A 20,633-nucleotide genomic window follows, 5' to 3' on the forward strand; every position below is an offset into this window, starting at 1 on the left:
TCTGGTACATCAGGACCGTCGGCCTGGACGACGCCGTCATCAAGTCAATCGCAGCCTTCGTATACAAGTCCGGCGATGGATTAGTCGACGGTGGTGATTGCTCCGTCTGCCTCGGCGAGTTCTCCGACGGTGAGGTCGTCAAGCTCTTGCCCAAGTGCTCACACGCTTTCCACCAACCGTGTGTCGACACGTGGCTAAGATCTCATGTCAACTGTCCTCTCTGCCGCGCCCCCGTCGTTGTCCCGGCTGCGGGGGCGGAAACACCGGCGGCAGCAGATGGTTCGGTTTCGGGTCGTTTGGAAAACACCCAAATCGAGATTTCTCAGCCCCAGAATCAAGACGAGTGTGCGATTACGATCAATTTGGATGCTGGGTCTTCTTCATCTTCATCAAGGCCGCTGGACGATGAGAATGGACTGCAGCCGATTCGTCGGTCGGTGTCAATGGACTCCTCATCGCTCGCAAAGCTCATGCTCAGGGTTGAATCCGAGCCGGAGGTGAAATTGGGGGAGGAGAAGAGAGAAATTGAGGTGCAAGGAGTTATACTCTCGAAGAAAAAAGGAGAAGGGGTCGACTGTTTTGGGAAGCAGAGCGTCGAGAGGTCTCTGTCTTCTAGAAGTGGGAGGCTCTTTTTTCCGAGATGCCGGCGGGGTCGCGCCCGGAGCTCATCCGTTCTTCCCTTGTGATGAATTGTGTGAAGAAAAACTCAAAATTGAGTTGGGATTTTTGAGTTCTTGGCTTTTTCGGGGACTACCCTTTGATGTTTGACACTACTGTATGTATGTATGTATTATGTAAAGGTAAAAGCGCAAGCTTTTATACTCAAGGATATGGATGCTGGAAAATGTGGGATCATGGATTTGAGCAGAAGTTTCAAGTTCATCCGTCTGCTTGGGAGAATGATTAATATGTTCTGGTGAGTTTATGTATCTTTTTCTTTTTATGTTTTTCACCTTGTGAGTATAAATGATTGCTCACTACTTTTTGTACTAAAGTCGTGTATACTTTTGGCTTGCTGTGTGTTAATGGCAATATATTGAAGCGGGTGAAATTAATATTTCTCTCCCTTCCAACACATGTCATAGTCTATGTTTATTGACATACTAGTGATGAGCACGAATTGTGGCGAGATCTGTAAGTTCAGATGATACATCATTTAAGTAGCTTTATTCAGTATCATTGAAGCGTACTTGTTTTCTCATTTGGCTGCCAATCTAGAATCTTAAACCATTTGTTGGGTTTATCTCAGGTTAAACATGGATCCATTGGCTTTTAGAGAATTGGATTTATATTCTTCATGCTGTATCTTTTGATGTCATGTAGAAGTTAACTCCCTTAATTATCTTGTAAGCTCAGTAAAGGAGATTGATGTCTCTCCGACATTTGATTGTGAAACTGTTTGGGATTAATTTAGTAGGTACTTAGAGGAAAAGTTGGTCAAGTATTCTTTTACCATTTGCATTTTGGTTTTGTAATTAAGAGCTTAATCTAATGGATGATCAAAATTGAGTTTAGTTGGTAGTTATCCGATACTTGTTAATAACTTCAAAACTACGTCTCAGGTGCATTTGATATTCTTTTTCATATTGGATACCGCCTTATAAGGTGGCCTGTTTTTGCTGCTTTTATTTGTGACTTCTGTTTCATATTTACTATTTTCCCGGATGTCTGATGAATGTATAATCAAAGAATTATCTGATACTATTACTTGTGCTTCAATGAGCACTGAAGAACATTTTATTGTCCATTACTAGGTAAACCCTTTAAACAAGTAAATCTGACTTACTCTTTTGTTTTTTAATTTATGGGAATATGTTAGATATGTATTAGATTATAAGTGGTTTGAGGTAAACCATTTTAAAATTTGAAAAATAGTGGTGTGGATGCTTGGGGGTAAATGATGTTTAGGCAATCCTCCTGTTATGAATTCATTTAACTGTTGGTAAGCAAAGATCTTCCATATTTGTTTATGTAGTTTTATTGTCATTCAAGTCAAATCATATATTACACTATTATCTAAATAATTCTTCTCTTTGAATCTCCAATTTACAGAAAAGTCTTCTTATGTAGAAGTAAAAACCATATGACTAATTGCTATTTAAATTCTCTTGCAAAATTTAGATTATACATTCAATGAGATCTCTAACGGAATTGTGTGTTGATGTCCCTTGTTAAATTCTGAGGGAAAATTTTGGACTTCCCCTTAGCTGAATTGGCTGAAATATTTTAGGTTGTTGATAAACGTTTCTATTTATTTTGTGTTTAATTTTTTATTTCCCTTTTAGCTGATACTTTGATAATTTGAAATCTATAGCATGCATATAAAAACTAGTGATGATGATCTAAGGGAAATAACCATTTTCTAGTGAATGCCAAATTGAAACTTACAGATTGAGGTGCAAAGATGTGGGTTGCTTTTTCAAAATTCTTGCTACCTCTCTTGTGAACTTAATTAATTAAAATGTTGCATCATCACTAAGTATTAAAATGTATTGTCCATTATATGATGTTTGACATGGATCAAATGTTATGAATGATTATTTTGGAATTTTTCACTTTTCTCTATGTTGTGTTATTTTCACAAGGAATATGGCATCATGTTTGCTAATATGACGATTATGAAAATCTTTTTATACATAGTTCGGCCATACGAAAGGAAACTTCTATAGGTGCATCCAGATAATTTTATTGTTCTAAGCCTTTCTTGAAAGAGTTCTTTAGTTATGGTCTCAAATTGAACTAATCCAATGAAGCTTACCCATGCTAAGTGCAATGAATCACTAGATAAGATAATGTATAAATCTGCATGTATTTTGAGTTGGAACAAACAAATTTTAAAGTTCAACTTGTCGAAGGATTTGAATATAACTAATTAACCAAGACTCTTGTTTAGATTCTTTTTCTCCTTAGCGACACAATGGATTACTGCAGCTATTAGTATCTTTATTTACTAAAGTTTTCCACGAACGACATGTTGTTTCATGAGTAATAAACGTTCTCATTGGTTTGCTTTTATATCTAAGATACCAAATGTGATGAGTTGATCTCAGTATTTGCAAGGTTTTGTTTTGTCTAATCAGTCCCAAGTTATGTTGTTTGGAATAATTTTGTTTGTTACATTCTTGAGTTTTATCATAAGGCTTGAACATCTATGTGTATCATAATGCCAACATAAATTGCCATAATTCTAGATCCTCTAGTCTCCAGTTCCTTCATTGCAAATATTGGCCTTTTTTATGTTATATGCTTTTGTTAGATTAAAACATTGTTATATCTTTAGTAAAGCAACTTCCTTAACTTCAGTTTTCCGGTAAAACTGGGGAAGAAATTTGGATGCCTTCAATATTGGAGTCTGTTTCCAATGCATTCTTACTTCTGTGCGATCTTCTTCTAGTGGAATAAAGATGTAAGAAAAGTTTTGTAGTGGAGAGGAAGTAACATGCAGTGGTGGAAAAGCTAGATTCTTATAGATAAGGGAAATGTGTCAATGGAAGTTGATTGACTTTCTAGAGATGACAATATGTCCATTCAATAGCAGTATGAAGTCTTCTTTTCAAGATGTGGAAAGTGTATGCATGAAGGGGGAGAAAAAAAAATCTAAATCTGTGGACAATTCTCTTGATACAAGAGTTTATAATTTTTAGGGAGTTCTTGCTGAAATCTTTACCTCTCCATTTGTTTGTCTTGATATATAACTATGTATAGACAATGGTAGCATGCAGTCAGAAAAAAGATTGGATACTGAACCATCAGCAGCCACCAAAGATTTGGCTGATGATCTCACATCATGGAGAAGACTGTTATAGCAAACTGATGAATTAGTTTATGTTTCCTTTTGGGTCAAATTTTTGTGTCATAACTAAAAGATATTTCGATTGCAGTCTGAACATTTCCTCAGCTCATGTACTCTTGTTATTTTGGCACATTGAAATATTGTCCCGGTGCAAATGTTGAAACTCCAACTACTTCATCAAATATGGCGAGTGTTGCTTTTATTTGTAGTTTTTTTAGGTCGCTGGTTGTGATACTGTGGGGGAGCCTGGGAGAATTATACAGAGCGGTTTGATGAAAATAGGGGATGATATATGATCATTTCAGGTAATTCTTTCAGTCAAGTCTTTATTTCCAATTTACTTCATCTATTTATAGTTTTATGAAAATATTAAAAAGTCTTCATTTATGTAAATAATCTGCGTTGCCAACATACATGATTGTATCTCAATTTCTACATCTTTACATTGCATAAAGAAATATGAAGAGCCTTCTTCCCCCCCTTCACAATTCTTTTACACCCAATTCCCAGTTTTTTATGTTAAATACCTAATAGAATTTCATTCAGTTTTAATATTGCATGAAATGCTCTCGTACGGCATTGGAATTCTGGAAGAATTTCTTACAGGGATTTGCAAATTTGATAAGAACTAGGTGAAATACCTTATTATTGTTTGCTTAGTGCCTCGTCTTTTAGCTCTTGAAGTATTTGCTTTAAGAAACACCGAGTAGACTGCTAACTTCTTAGTATTTTTGCTCTGAACTCTTGAAAAGATACTGCTTCAACACAACCAAGCACCTGAACCATAAATGTTCTTCCCAAACTGCCGATGTTAAAACCTAAGGTAGAACAATTACAGTCTAACTCAACAGGGTGAAGCACTTGCTCCCTTATTCCTGATTAATGTTGTCTCTCTCTTTTTCTTCTTATTAGAGGTCAGAAAAGTATGAACTTACGTTAACTTATATGTTTCCTTCGTCAAGATCTGACGTCTAACTATACGACTGTTATCACCCTCACTTCGAGCTCCTTCGTAACATCCCAATGTGTCAGCTCTATTTAGGATATAGCAGTGCAGGTGTATTTTTGCAATGATGAAAAGTCTTTCAGATGTTTGTAAATAATCGTTTATTTAAGACAGATCCTCCTACATTCGAGATGTAGAAGTTCGTTTCTTGTTGGTTTCTCCTATGAACTTCCCTTCTTCCGTATTTTATGTTCATACATTCTGCCCTGATCCCAAATTGAACTTCCAGATACATGGTTGGTGACATGGATATGGCTACTGTTTTGATCTTTAAGACCTGAAGCCTATTTTTCGTTAGTGGATCTTGTTTTGATCTTTAGAACAAAGCTTTTATGCTGCTTCAGTTTGTGTCCATTGCAAGTTTGGCCTTGCCTGAACGAAAATGTTCAGCTGGTCAGGGGTCTCACAGTTCATATTAATAATTCGGTTTTCTATAATGGCTGCTGTTCCAAAAAAAAAAAAATCGAGATTGTTTCTATATTGGCGAGGTCCCTATTTGCATAATTATTTATTTAGGACTTAGAGATGTCATATTTAAAAAAAATACATTGTGTGAATCCATGTGAACTCTTTTATGATGATATATGTGACTAAAGCCTTAAATTTGCAAGCCCGCTGTTGTGTATCAATGTCTCGTCTCATAGGGCGGTTGAAAACTTGAACAGGACTAAAGTTAGGTTCTGGCTTTCATCTTATAGTTTCTATAATCTATATTATGAATTATTTGATCATCCTCTGGTCTACGTATTTTAGCTAATGTTCCTTACCTATCCTGTTTTGTACTCTGATTAGAACAATGAGTCTTACTATGGAGATTAAGCTATGCAAAATTCTTGCCACAGTTCTGGTATTTCATTTCACTAGTGTGCACCCCGTGCAAAATACGGTCTCCTATTTTTTTAAGCACTGTGTTTTAAACTTGTCTCCCACTAAGTTTTAATATATTTGATTTAATTATTGTATGCTTAAAATTAAAAATTATATCTATTCCTCTATACTTAAAGAAGGATCCAAGTTTTAATACATTTGATTTTGAAATCATATTTACTACTCCACACTTAAAAAATGATCCAACTTTTAATACATTTTATTTATTTTACTATTTAAGATACAGTAAACAAAATGTAGCATGAATAGTAATTTCAAGTATTGACGAACAAATTTGATTTGACTGTTTACGTTGCAATAAATACTGTAACATAAACAGTAACTTCGATTGTAGAGAAGTAGATAATTCTTTGGATTACTTCAACACATTTGGTTTGGTTTACTGTTCATGCTACAATATTTACTGTGGCATGAAGAAGTAATTCTTTGGATTCACCTTTTAAGTATAGAGTAGTAGATAAAGGAGCGTATTGAGACTTCTGTCGTGTTATTATAGTTGGAGGTTAAATTGACAATGCCTTTGCTCTGGAACTTAATTTAATCTGATTTTTAGAATTAGGTTGAGCACAATAGTTTTGGAAAATAAAAGCAGATTAAGATTCTAGAACTGAAACAAGTGCCTAATAAATTTGGTAATGGGGCTTTATAGATGGCAAAGAGGAGAAGTTTTGATAAAAGAATTGGCATTGCTATTTTAGGTGTTTGGTCTGTGAACTTCACATTGAGTTTCGATATTTTAGCTTAGTAAATAAAATGGCATGTAATGTATTTCTCACCAAACAGGTTCTCTTGTTCTTCAAGGAAATATTTTCTGACTAGAAATAGCAATTAACCTAGCAACCTCAATGTTGCCCTTCATTGTCAAGTTTCGGTGAAACCCAACATTAAAACATATTTTAATAGTATGAGTTTACTTCCCATTGAAAATACCCTAACCAAGTGGCTAGTTAGTAGTATTGCGTCATACCTCTTGAGTGTTGAGACCTTTTTTTTATTTATTGAGGTAAGAATATGGCAAACTGCCCTATCATAATATGTATTATAACACAAAAGCAGAATTACAGACAATATCTAGGTGTCATTTAGCTATTGAACCCCTATTGGTTAAGGAGCGGACCTTTGTTATCACTCTACATGACGAGGGATGTATAAGAAAATCACTCGTAGATAACACATTGGACTATACATGACAAGAAGAAACAAAAAACAAAAGACATAAAATAGTATTTGGTAGTTACAAAAGATCACTGTCCAAAATAAAAGTTTATGATAAACTCAAAAGGGATGAGTAGCTGCTGCTAGCTAAGGGTTGCCTGCGGCCCTGTTGTTGTCCTCGCTGGAGGCGATAAGCTCGGAAATGGCTCTCTCCCGAACGATTGCTTTCAGCTTGAGGCCCCTTTTTGTTGCTGGTGAGCCTGTCCAGGAAAGGAGATAGTAAGTGACCTTGGAAGCCAACTGTTGGGGAGTTGAAACTATATCTGAGAAGATATAGTTGTTGCGAGCTCTCCATAAGACCTAACAGATAATAGGGAAGTGTCGCACGCCTATGCGGAAGCGTGCACGCGCACACCAAACGAGTCTGAGATCACGGGAAGAAGATGAACCACACACGAGTACAATCCAATTCAAATACGATAAATCCAACCAAACACAAAGATATACATGGTTCGGCAATTTGCCTAAGTCCACGAGGAGAGGATGGGGAGATTCCACTAAATCAAGGAGAGTACAAAAGTGTTACAATCACATAAAATCACTCAACTAACCCTCAACCAAAGCTCTCAACTTTCTCACAATATCTCCTCTCACAATGTGCAATAGCCTCTCTGAATCTCTCAAATCTCTGATGTTTAACCTTAGAAAATCGTGTCCCTATTTATATCCAAACAGAAACCCAAACAGAATCTAAACATGAAACCAAACTGTGCAAAAAACTCATCATAAGTCAACTTAACAGGTGCCATAAGTCGACTTGACAGAGAGAAAAACAGCAACTGGAGAATAGTTCGTAAGTCGACTTAACAGGCTTCACAAGTCGACTTGACAGAGCGAAAAATCACAACTCCAGAGCAGAACGTAAATCGACTCGTGCACAGACACAAGTCGACTTACCATAAGTCGACTTATGCCTATGCATGAGTCGACTTATGACAGAAAAAGGCATGAGTCGACTTATGACAGAAAAACTAGTTTTTTCTGGTTTTCTCCACAATTCTCCAGCTCGGCAAAATTTTACCAAAATTGAGCCGACACCAAATACAGAGCACCAATACGCCATCTCTCCAAACACGGCTACACCAACATGGTTGCCTACGTACCCCCTCTCCCAAGAGATCAAGTCGCCCGTAGTTCATCCAAATGGTCGCCAACGGCCTCAACAATTACGAATATGCAACAAGTTTCTACAATAAACAAACTTGTTGTTCGGAACCATCTTAGTGAGCATATCCGTCAGGTTATCCTTTGTATGGACTTTCACAATCTCCACATCGCCATCTTCAAGAACATCTCAAATAAAGTGATAACGAACATCAATGTGCTTCGTCCTGGCATGAAAAACTTGATTCTTCGTCAAATAGATTGCGCTCATGCTATCACAATGAATGATGACGGACCGCTACGATATACCAAGTTCCTCCAAAAGTCCTCGAAGCCAAATAACCTCCTTCACAGCCTCTGTAATCTCCATATACTCTGCCTCCATCGTAGACAAAGCCACCGTAGACTGTAATGTGCATCTCCAACACACCGGCGTACGGGTCAAAGTGAACACATACCCCGTCATAGATCGGCGCTTATCCAAGTCCCCGACATAATTCGAATCAACATAACCAATGCATAAATGCCCACCTGTAGTGTTCTGCTCATAAACCAAACCAACATTAAGCGTACCTCTAATGTACCTCAAAATCCATCTCACGGCGTCCCAATGACCTACTCCTAGATCGTGCATGTATCTCGAAACCATGCTCATCGCCTATGACAAATCCGATCTCGTACATACCATCGCGTACATCAAGCTCCCAACCACGCTCGTATATGTAGTCTTCGACATCAACTCTCGATCTTCAACTGACTTCGGTGAAAGACCAGCTGAAAGCTTCAAATGGGCTCCCAAAGGTACACTAACTGGCTTCGTATACATACTAATATGGAATCGCTGTAGAACTTTCTTTAAATAAGCTACCTATGTCAAACAAATTCTGTCCTTCTTTTTGTCTTTGCCAATCTCCATCCCTAAAATGCGCTTCGCCTCGCCTAAGTTCTTCATCTCAAACTCATTTGCAAGCTGAACTTTCAACTCATCTATAGCCGACCTGGAAGTAAAGGCAACCAACATTTCATCGACATAAAGCAACAAATAAATATACGCACCTCCTCTCAACTTATGAAAATACACCAAGCATAAAACCATTAAACCGCCTATACCACTGTCGAGGAGACTGGTTCAAATCGTATAGCGATTTCTTTAACCTGCAAACCAACTTATCTTTTCCTGCAGCTTCGAATCCCAATGGCTGAGTCATATATATTTCTTCATCAAGATCACCATGAAGAAATGTCGGCTTCACATCTAACTGATCTAACTCACATCCATACTATGCCATCAAAGCTAGCAAAATCCGAATCAAAGAATGCTTCACCACTTGAGAGAAAACCTCATTATAGTCAATACCTTCCTCCTGTGCATAGCCCTTCGTAACCAACCTAGCCTTGAACCTCACTGGAGTGCCTTCAATGCCCTCCTTCTTCGTGTATACCCACTTGCAACAAATCGCCTTCCGCCCCTTTGGAAGCTCAACAAGTTCCCATGTATCATTCTTATGAACAGACTTCATCTCCTCCTGCATAGCTACCTGTCACGAATCAGCCTTCGAACTCTGCTCGGCCTCTCTGAAAGTAGTAGGTATCATCTCATCGATACTCTCTACCGGAAGTGCATACGCAACTGTGTCAGCATAGCGTGTTGGCATTCGTATGTCTCTCCTTTGTCTTCGAAGCGCAATAGAATTCTGAACCTGAGCCATCGGTCCCTGATCCTGTACATCGGTACCCGTATCCTCCGTGTCATTATCGTGCTCGCCTAGCGTCACCTCAGTCGGCACTCTAATGGATATTGTACCATCTGGACACTACGGAGCTATATAGATCTCCACCATCAGTGATATCTCCTCTGTTGGGTCGCTCTCCTCCTGATGAGAGCTGTGAAGCTTCAAGATAAAAGCCTCATCGAATGTTATGTCCCTACTCAGCACAATCTTCTTATCAACTGGATCCCAAAGCTTGTATCCCTTGATATCACGCTTGAATCCTATAAATATGGCATTCCTTGCTCGAGGTTCCAACTTATCAGTTCTAATATGATAATATGCAGGGCAACCAAATACCTTGAGCTGGTAGTCATGTGCTGTCTCTCCTGACCACATCTCCATAAGGGTTTTCCCCTCAATCGCAGATAAATACAGCCTATTAATGAGGTGGCTCGCATATGAAAGTGCCTCAGTCTAAAAGATCTTCTCCAAATCACTATGCGCCAATAAGCATCGGACCTTCTCCAGTAAAGACCGATTCAGCCTCTCTGCTACCTTATTCTACTATGGTGTATAACTAACTGTGAAGTGTCTCTCTATGCCCTCGTCTCGACATAGCTGCTGAAAGGGGTCTGAAGTGTACTCGCCACCGTTGTCGGATCGTAAATATCTTGATCTTTCTCCCAGTCTGCAGTTTTAATCTCTTCTTCTACTCCACAAACAAATCTAGGACTTCATACTTATGCTTCATGGTGTACATCCAACAACGCTTAGAATAGTCATCAACAAACATGACGAATCAATATCGACCACCAAGTGATGCTGTCTTGGTGGGACCCTAAACATCTGTGTGCACGTAGTCCAAGATGCCCCTCGTCCTATGAATAGCAGTCCCGAACTTCACCTTCGTTTTCTTGCCAAGAACATAGTGCTCAAAGAAATCCACTTTTCCACTCTTGACTCCTTTCAATAGCCCCTGCTTACACAAAGTCTACAGTGACTTCTCTCCTGTGTGCCCTAACCTGTAGTGCTAAAGTCTGCTCATGTCCGTCTCTAAAATAGCTGAAACAGTATGGCCAACCTCGGTGCTCCCCTTCAGATAATATAAGTTTCGACTGCGGACTCCTTTATTATCACCAAATATCCCTTAGTAACATTTGCTACAACGTCCTCAAAGGTCACCTTGAATCCCTTCGCCTCCAAAGCTCCAACAGAAATAAGATTCTTCTTCAGCTGAGGAATGAATCTCACCTCATTTAATTCGTGGACTACTCCATCGCGCATCCGAATCCGCATGGTACCTATCCCAAAATACCACAGGATTGATCATTTTCCATGACAACAACACCCCCATCAAGTTTCTCAAATAATGCAAACTAATCTCGCCTAGGGGTCACATGATAAGTAGCGCTAGAATCAAGCATCCAATCCGATGCATCCAAATGGTTCACCTCCGGAGTAATCAAAAAAGAAAAGCTCGAATTATCGGAATCATCGCCTTTCGTAACATTCACCTCATTAGCCTTCGGGCCCTTTTTCTTGCTATTCTCTTTCTCTTTGACCTTTGGACAATCTCTTTTCCAATGCCCTTGTTCCTTTCAGAATGCACATTGGTTCTTTCCTAGCTGGTGATGACCTCTTAACTTTGACCTTCCTCTATTTTCACCTTTCGGATATGAGCTTCTACCTCTCGTCGACAATGCCTCTCCTAAAGTACTAGCGCGGGAAGTCTTCTTATCCTTCCTCCTCAAATCATAGTTCATCAATGTGTTAGTCACTTCACTATAAGTGATAGAAGATCGCACGTTCAACAAAGTAAGCACGACGGTATCATACTCCTCATCCGGTAAGGAGCCCAAAAGAATAATAGCCTTGTACTCATCCGTGATCTTCTCAGGAGCCCAAAAGAATAATAGCCTTGTACTCATCCGTGATCTTCTCATCCACGTTCGCCAAGTCCGACAATAACTTAGTGTAGTTGTTCACATGAGCCGCATGCGAGGTGCCTCTGGGAATCTGAAATCTGAATAATCTTCGCAGCAAGTGCAAACTGTTCTCAACACTCTTTGTAAGGTACTTATTATTGAGAATTTCCCATATTTTTATTATAGACATCACCCCAATCATATCATATTTTACCTCTTATTCCAAACAAGATCTAATCACCCCATAAGCGTTCCTATTCATCTTTTCCCATATCGCCTCTTCATATTTAGGTAGCCTCTCATCGACCATGATGGTCTCCTTCAAGTTTTAAGCATTGAGCGTATCATGTACGTCGCTCATCCATAAACCAAAATTGATTTTGTCGTCATATTTCACCACACTAATCTTTGTATTCTGAAAACTAACTTGAACTGTACCCGCCATCTTGCTGTTTTTACTAACTTCTTTACCCATAATCACAAACTCTAAATTGCAAAGAAAGATTCAAACTTTATAGAATTTAAAAGTTACCCAACTGAACCCTAGATTGGATTCCAAATAGAACTCCTAACCACACGAGGAAAGTGAGATCTTCAACGACAACTTCAAAACCTAACTCCACCGAAGCCTGGAACTCCAAGAACCAAGCTTCCAACTGAATCTTCCTTCACCTAATCCAAAACCCTAGATCTAAAATCTGAGCTCTGATACCACTTATCGCATGCCTATGCGGAAGCGTGCACGCGCACACCGAACGAGTCTGTGATCACGTGAAGAAGATGAACCACACACGAGCACAATCCAATTCAAATACGACAAATTCAACTAAACACAAAGATATACGTGGTTCGACAATTTACCTATGTCCACGGGGAGAGGATGGGGAGATTCCACTAAATTAAGGAGAGTAAGAAAGGGTTACAATCACACAAAATTACTCAAACTAACCCTCAACCAAAGCTCTCAACTTGCTCACAATATCTCCCTCTCACAATGCTTAATAGCCTCTCTGAATCTCTCAAATCTCTGATGTTTAACCCTAGAAAATCGTGTCCGTATTTATATCCAAACAGAAACCCAAACAGAATCTAAACAGGAAACCAAACTATGTAAAAAAACCCGTCATAAGTCGACTTAACAGGTGCCATAAGTCGACTTAGGAGAGAGAAAAACAATAACTGGAGAACAGTTTATAAGTCGACTTAACATGCTTCACAAGTCGACTTGACAGAGCGAAAAATCACAACTCCAGAGCAGAACGTAAGTCGACTCATGCATAGACACAAGTCGACTTACCATAAGTCGACTTATGTATGTACATGAGTCGACTTATGACAGAAAAACTGGTTTTTTCTGGTTTTCTCCACAGGAAACAAAACCTCCATAATTGTGTCACTGTAGGCTCAGCAGACTTGTCAGAACACATATCAAAGCATTGGTAAATGACTAGAGGTGGAGATTGGATACAATTTTTAGGGAGAAAAATTCTCAAACTTGCTTGGCAAATGAACAGTTAAGAAATAAGTAGTCTTGTGTTTCTTGGTCGCTAATGCAGAGGGAGCAAGAAAGGTCACCTGACCACCCTTTGATGGTGAGCCTATTATTGGTGTTTAGTTTGGTGGATAGCAACCATAAGAAGAATCTGACCTTTCTAGTAAATGAACCTTTCCAAATGATCAAGGAGTGAGAGCTACAAATGCTACCATCTGAGAAGGAGTAGAAGGAGTTGATAGAGAAAACCCCGAAGCAATTAAGTGTCCATGTGAGTTCATGTAGGTCTGAAAATGGGCATAGGTTGGCCGAAATTAACAGATGATTGAGAGCCTAAACTTGCAACCTTTCTTGCTCTGTTATTGGTCTCCTGAGAATTAGACTCCAAGTCCAATTATCTTCGTGGAATCTCCCTTGTGACTCTATGTTGGCTTGCTTAGAGAAAGCAAAGCTACGAGCCGACGGGAAGAGGCTAGCAAGAGAATTGTCTCCAATCCACTTATCCTCCCAAAAACGAATCCTAAGATTATTACCCAGATGCCATCTGACTATGGCAGTGACATATTGGTAAATAGAAAATGCATCCTTCCAAATTTAGAACAATTACCTCTAGAAAGGTATTTCCAAAGCCGCTTAGCCAGAAGAGAACTGTTGAAGTTTTACCACCTGTTTTGACGAGGGCAAGTCGCAGCTTTATTTGCCATATTCGTTGCTGTGTGACTTAGGACACTAAGTCGACTGTCGTTTGAATATCTGGAGTCAGAGGTTGCTCTCTCTTTTGAGGGTGAGCTATTTGGTTTTAGACGTTGCTGAGTTATCGACATATTTTCATCTCATCGGCTAGGACCTTTCTGAACTTGAGTCTTTGTTAAGGTCTTTACAAGCTGACAGTGGATGTGTCGATTTTTAACAGATCTTTCTTCTCCACCGTTGGTTGCCCTGTTTGGCCAGTGTCCTGTTGATCGAGCCTTTCAGAGGCTGGTGTTTTGACAGAAGGGGTCCAGGCAACTTTTGTGATGGGGGCTTCTTGTTTGTAAAACCCCACACGCCAGCGCTTTATTCCCTATAATTTGATGGGATCATAGTTTCCCCTTAGGGATTCCAGGAATAGCAATGACTGGACCATCTTATGAGTGGAGGAATCTTCTTGTAGGGAGAGTGTGAGTCGCATGCTTGACCACCAGTGCTTGCTTTGGCTTTGGTGGTTCGAACTTCTGCCTAGGGGCCGAGGGTGGATTTCCTGAGGAAGTAATTATCAGGTGGCCCTCCGAGTTTTTCCCCTTAGCAAGTAGGAACTCTCCTCTGAAGGTGGTGATGGTCCGAGGAGCCTGCCACAGACTTGATCGCTGCTCCTGAGCTCAAATGAGCTATCGTTGATGGGAGCTTAATCGATATTGGATCTGATCATAACCCTTGTTGGAGGTGGGGTTCTGTTTTATGATTCGACTCCAAGCTTCTTGGCTGTCCAGAAGGTGGAGTTCATCTATAGCGGCGATAAGAAGCCTGTGTTTCATTTTCAAGCCAAACAAGCACCATAGTGGTGTGTCTTCTCTTAGGAGGGCTCTCAGGGTTCTGGTAGCGGGTCCATCTTCTGGTGGATGGCCTACTTAGCAAATACTCCTTAGAAAGCTGTTGAAACCCTCGAGGGCTATGCTGTGTTGGTTCCTCATAGCCATAGGCTAATCCTCCTTAACTTGAATGATGCGATTCCAGGCATTGTTTAGCTTGAATAGCGCGATTCCAGTGGTGTTCTTCAAGAATGAACAAGATCATGCCCCTGCTCAGAATTAGGCATATATTCTTAGAGAAGAAAGTAGGCCCCACTGTGGGCGCCAAATTATTGATGTCCGATATCACACAGTCGATGAGAGCTATCCGCTGATGGATGCAGTTCAGATTTTCACGCTGATGACGAAGAGGGAGAGGATGAGAGATGGGGCCGACTCCTCCTCTGACTTTATGCCCAATCCTTAGACTAGAATTCCTGATTCTTCTGCATAAACAAGAAGAACGAAACCGTAAGAGGGCGGGGCTTGTTTCCCCATGGTACTTTTGATAATCAAGTCAGCTGGTAAGCTTGAGTGGGGTTTGAGGGAGAGTCCCGGGACCATTGAGGTCCTTGTAAGGGGGTACTTTTTTAGAGTTATTAGTTCTTTTTTTTAGTAAAAGTAGATCAAGAGGGAGAAATGATCCCCAGAGTTTAATGAAGAAGCCCAAGAACCCCTTTTCTTACCCTGCTTCTCTCCTATTATAGTCAATCGCCTCTGAGACACTGACTCTTGGCTCTGACTATGCATAGGAGGGCGGTTGGGAAGTGAGCGGACAAGTTGCTGAATCATCTTTCGCTTTACAGATGTCGGTTTGTGACTAGAAGGGAAGTCATTTGAGCATAGGAGAGACTGTCTCACTAAGATCCCGGATTTGACAGATGAGGCATGGCGGAAGATAGGCCAGCTGCTTAGTCATCCTCCGTTTTACAGATATCGGCTGGCGACTAGGAGGAAAGTCATTCGAGCATAGGAGAGAATATCTTAGTAATATCTGGGAAGTGACTTGTGAGTAGAGTAAGCTATTTACGCACGAGATATTTCAGGGTTGAGATCTTGAGAGGACCTATTAATACTGTAGTGTCGATTGATGTATATCTGAAGGGAGCTTAGTTAGATCTTATCCCCTCAGTAGAGACGGGTCGATTTTTGAATCGTCCCTATGATTTGCCGACCAGACAGTCGAGCTAGCTTCTGGCCAAGTAGACTGCCGAGTAGATGATCGAGCCAACTATTTCAGGAGTCGTCTTGATCATGGGGCGGGTGGAATCTTGAGGAGTCGTCTCGATCATGAGGGGTCGACTGATCCCGCACTTCGTGTCAGTAAAGATGACTCGTTTGCTCGGCTGGTCGATAGATTTGTTCTTGGCTGGGATTTGGGCCGCTAAACTGGTTTGGGCCATAGCTCTTTTGGGCCTATGAAGACATAGCTTATCGATATTTTTGTCTTTAGATGGTGAATTACCATAACAGAGAGAATGGTCACTTTCAGTTCAAGCGTTCCTATATGCGAGAATATTTGAAGAGCATTAGGCATATGAAGCTTCAAAAAATGAGGAGGAGGACTTCTCAGCAGGTGTGTATGATGAAGATATGTGGTGTTGATGATGGAATCGATACTGATGCGAGTAACACATGGGTGTTATATTTGGTAGCCTTTATGCACGTTTGCAACAACAAACATTGCTTCAACACATTAAAAACATATGAAGAATTTGCCAATGTGATCATTGGAAACTACGAGAAGATGAAAGTTGAAGGCGTTGGGAGTATTCACCTGAAGCTTCACATTGGGAAGGTCGTATGTGTCGTCATGTGATATTAATTTAATTACATTGCATGAGATGATATCATGTGGGTACAAGTATGTGGGTACAAGTATGTGGGTGAAGGAGAGTGGTGCAAACTATATAGAGATGATGATTTGATTTTACGAGGGAGAGAATAACAACCATACTTATATATAACTTTTCTCAGACTCTTGTTTACAAGGGACAGGTGAAGAACAATAAGAAGAAAGTGAGTTTTTCTAAAGCCGTTGAGATACTTGGAGATTTTTCATCGAGGAAAAATATGTTGCGTGGCAACTCAAACTCCAACTTGGATTTAGATTTGAAGGCTATGTGCAGTTCTAATAGTTTTCTTAGAGACCAAGTTAACAATTTTCTTGTAGGCTAAGTTGACTTGGTGGGCAAATTAGGGGTGTCTTTAAATAAGACATCTTATTTTAGTGTTTTTAGAAAGAGATACAATATTTTTATAATCAGGGTTTAACAGAGGGGGTAACTAGATTAAAGAGTATTGTGAGTGAGAGAGGGTTTCGTAGTCTTTGTCTCTATAAAAGATTGGAATTTTGGAGATGATAGTTAATTGTTTTCGATCCTGTGGTTTTTTTTTCAATTGAGGATGTTTCATATTTAAATCTTGTATATGATTCTATTTACTGTGTTTGGTAGTTTTCGGAATTTTTACGAGATCTAAAATTCCCAACAGATTGAGGGGTTATAACTGGGATGATGAGTGATTGCGGAAAAGGTTATTTAGCTTATCATATATTGAGAAAATTGTCGTGTGTCTTTAACCCAAAATTTCGAAGTTTAGATTCGACACGCCAGTACCAATGATATGTTGGTAAACTATTGATCATGAATGACAAATTATTCAATTGAGGTTTGAGAAAACAGTTTCTTAATCCAACAAATAACTTGGATCTATACTTTACCTGATCGATGCAGCCAACCTTTTGATTAAGAAAGCCTATCTTTTTGTAAGACTTAAATTTGTATCCAGCAAACTAATGCCTATGTGGCGGTTTTCGGGCATGTTAGATGTCAACCTCTAGAGTTAATTTTCAAAGAGGATCTATTTTTTATTAGTAATTTTGAAAATGTGATCTTTTTCTTTGGAAAACGAAGTCCCTGTCCTACGACGATTTATTCCCCCTACTTACTGTAGGGTGGATTCTTCCTATGCTATATATTCTAAGGACGCTATCATTAGGATTCTATGGATATATTAGCTATGTTCTTTATTCAAGACTATTGTTTGTACTACTACTTAATAGTAACTTAATTTATATTTCCTTTCACAGCCTAACGTAAATCCAATAGTGGTGCCTCCTAGCTGTTGTATTTGTCTCTTTTTGAAAGCAGAAGCTTGCTGAAAGGGGGATGCATTGGGTACATGAACTCATTCAACTCACCTTTTCTTTGTTTTGTTTTGTGCTACTTAGACATGAGAGGATCAAGATGTTGCAACTTGTGCAATAATTAGTTTGTTTCATACCTATCATTTCATGATTATGAGACATGGGTCTCTCCAGTTAGTAGTCTTCACTTGTTGCGCACAGTGCATCAGCATCTCTTTGCGTGTTGGGAGCGGGCCGGGTTGACCCGACCCAGCCCACCATCAGTCACGATCCAGCCCGACCCAGCCTTGATATACGCAAGTCACGGGCACACAACTAGAAAAATAGGTCCCGGCCACCTTAACTCGCCCACCATCGACCCGGCCCGACCCAAAATTTTAATTATTAGTTTCTAGTTTTTAGTTTTTAGTTAATTTTTTCTTTTTTCCTATTGTATTTATAATTTAAATTTAAATAAAATAAAAGTTAATAACTTTCTATGGACATAGGTCTTCCTTCGAAGTCCGAACTACGTGTATCTTTTTGTTTGCGATGTTTTTCTGTGTGATGTTTATCTTTGTACAATGTGTGTGTACATATATCATTTTAAATAAAGAGTAAAATAGAAAAAATAATTTAAATATAATTTAATAGATACCAATACAAAGTTAATATAATTTAGAAATAAAAAAAATAAAAAATTAGAAAAGAGATAAAAAACTCATGGACTGACCTACGACCCATGGGTGGTGGGCTGGGTCTGATCCGCCCGTCCCTATGTGGGACATGGACCGGACTGGGTCCAGTCTCTGACCCGAGATTAGAAAAATAGGTCCGACCCACTCTGACCCGGATAAGTCCGGGACGGACCCGACTCGACCCGGCCTTGAACCAGGCTGGCCAGGTCATGGGCCTAAACCGGCTTGGCCCATGCCCCCTAGGTTTTGCTTTGGATGTTCGAATTTTATTAATCATGAATTTCTAATAGCGAATTAAAGAAAATATTGCTCTTTAAATCCATTTTTTTTTTGCCCTTAGAAAGGGCATTTAACCCGAAGAGACATATGAGAATACAAATTTATAACTCTCATTATATCTTCATAATTTTAGCACAATGGCATTGTCCTTTAACAAATTTAAAATTAAGAACTTGGACTAGAAGTGAGGGACACAACTTTTATCAGAACTCGGTGGAGCAGTGGCGGACCCACCTTAGTTCAAGATGGTTCACTTGAACCACCTCAGATTTTCAAAAAAGGTTATATACTATACATATCACCAAAAATACCAATGGTCTCTATAGCCTAGTGGTATCAAAGCTGGTTTAAAAAAGTGAGTAAGAGGTCTGGAGTTCGATACTCCAACCTTGCACATTTGTTTTTTCTTAACAAACCTCCCCTTATTTTTTCTTATTCTGCATGTGGCTAATTGGCCATGTATATTTTGAACCACCACTAAAAATGGTATAGATCCGCCACTGCGGTGGAGTCAGTGGCGTAGCTAGGAATTTTTTTTGCCCTGGGCGAAAAAATAATCCTGGCTGGCGATAAATCCCAAGGCGCAAACATCGGCGAAGGAGATGACTCGTCCTCCTGCTCCTCCGTCGTCGGAGTCGGCATAAAACCTAGCTTTAAGCGGAGTGCGGTAAAAGACTGTTGTAGGAACTCAAAGGGATTGTGTCGAGTAAGAGGAAGTAGAGGAGGCCGATGTTGACAGTTGTGTCGAGCACCGTCAGGCTATACTTTTTATTTGTGTTACTATTGTTTAATCTTTTACAAATAAAACGACACTTTTATATGTGTCATAAATTAAATGCGGACACATACAGCTTTTGTTGTAGTGCTCATAGCTTCTTTCCATTGTCCTCGAGTAGAATGACCAAAGATAATACAAGTATAGGTATTGCAAAAAGTAAAAAGATTCATTATATACTATCCAAATGAGGGAGAAGCCTCGCAGAAAACCTCCATCTTTCACTTGAATGGAAGCTCAATTCGCGACTCTCGTAACCAAGTTTTAAGCAACATTGTCTCTTATTCCCCTGCATGTGGTCTTATGTCAATTTCTCTGGAACCTCGTGTGTTGTCCATGTGCTTTATTCTGTGCTTGTGATTATTCTCTTTCTGATTTATCCTAGCGAGTCCAGTGTTTAATTTGGTTGATAATCATCTAAGTCACAGGATTAGTGTAATTTCCTCTAAAAGATGTTGGGAGTTTTGAGTTTCAAATTTCCTGCAAAAGTTATTGAGGGTTTTAGACCCCGTTTGGTACGCGGAAATGGGGTGGAATGTAATGTCATTCTCACTTCTGATACCAAACAGAACTTGTTTTTAGATGTTGGAATGACCATTCCCATGGAACGGGCATTCTCACTTTTTGTGGAAATGGGCATTCTAAGTGAGAAGACAGGGAATGATCATTCCCATTCAAGGGAAGAATCAAATTAGTTAGGTTTTTTTTTAATTATACCCCTATTAATAATAAGAATCAATTTAAAAATCATGGCTTTTGACTATGTATTCTCATTTTCTCTCAGCTACTAATTATATTCGAATAATAGGAATTTTTTGCGGGGTAGGGATTAAAACTAGTGGTACATATTTCAGTAACATATTAAAACTAGCAGTACATATTTTATTAGCCTATTATATCACAATTGCTCAACATAGGAGCAACACAATTTAATATAAAAAACAGATACAACTGAAACTATATATTATTTGCCGATTGAAATTCTTTCATGTCAATATTTTTTTTGGTCAATCAAATTTTTTGTTTATTCACCAATGTTTAAAGTCTGTTATTTTCACCAGCATATTATATT

At 39.3% G+C, this 20,633-nt stretch overlaps 1 protein-coding gene across 1 annotated transcript in view; it reads left to right on the forward strand.

The window, feature by feature from the left end:
- The window catches only part of LOC109835041 (RING-H2 finger protein ATL52-like), a 1,420-nt gene extending 241 nt beyond the window's left edge, over positions 1-1,179 (forward strand). Inside the window, exon 2 of the mRNA XM_020403040.1 lies at positions 3-1,179. Within this exon, the coding sequence (XP_020258629.1) occupies positions 3-686 (684 nt within the window). The 3' untranslated portion in view covers positions 687-1,179. The remainder of the gene's footprint in view (positions 1-2) is intronic.

The sequence above is a fragment of the Asparagus officinalis genome, chromosome 3, assembly GCF_001876935.1.
Source record: "Asparagus officinalis chromosome 3, Aspof.V1, whole genome shotgun sequence".
Taxonomy (NCBI): Eukaryota; Viridiplantae; Streptophyta; class Magnoliopsida; order Asparagales; family Asparagaceae; genus Asparagus; species Asparagus officinalis.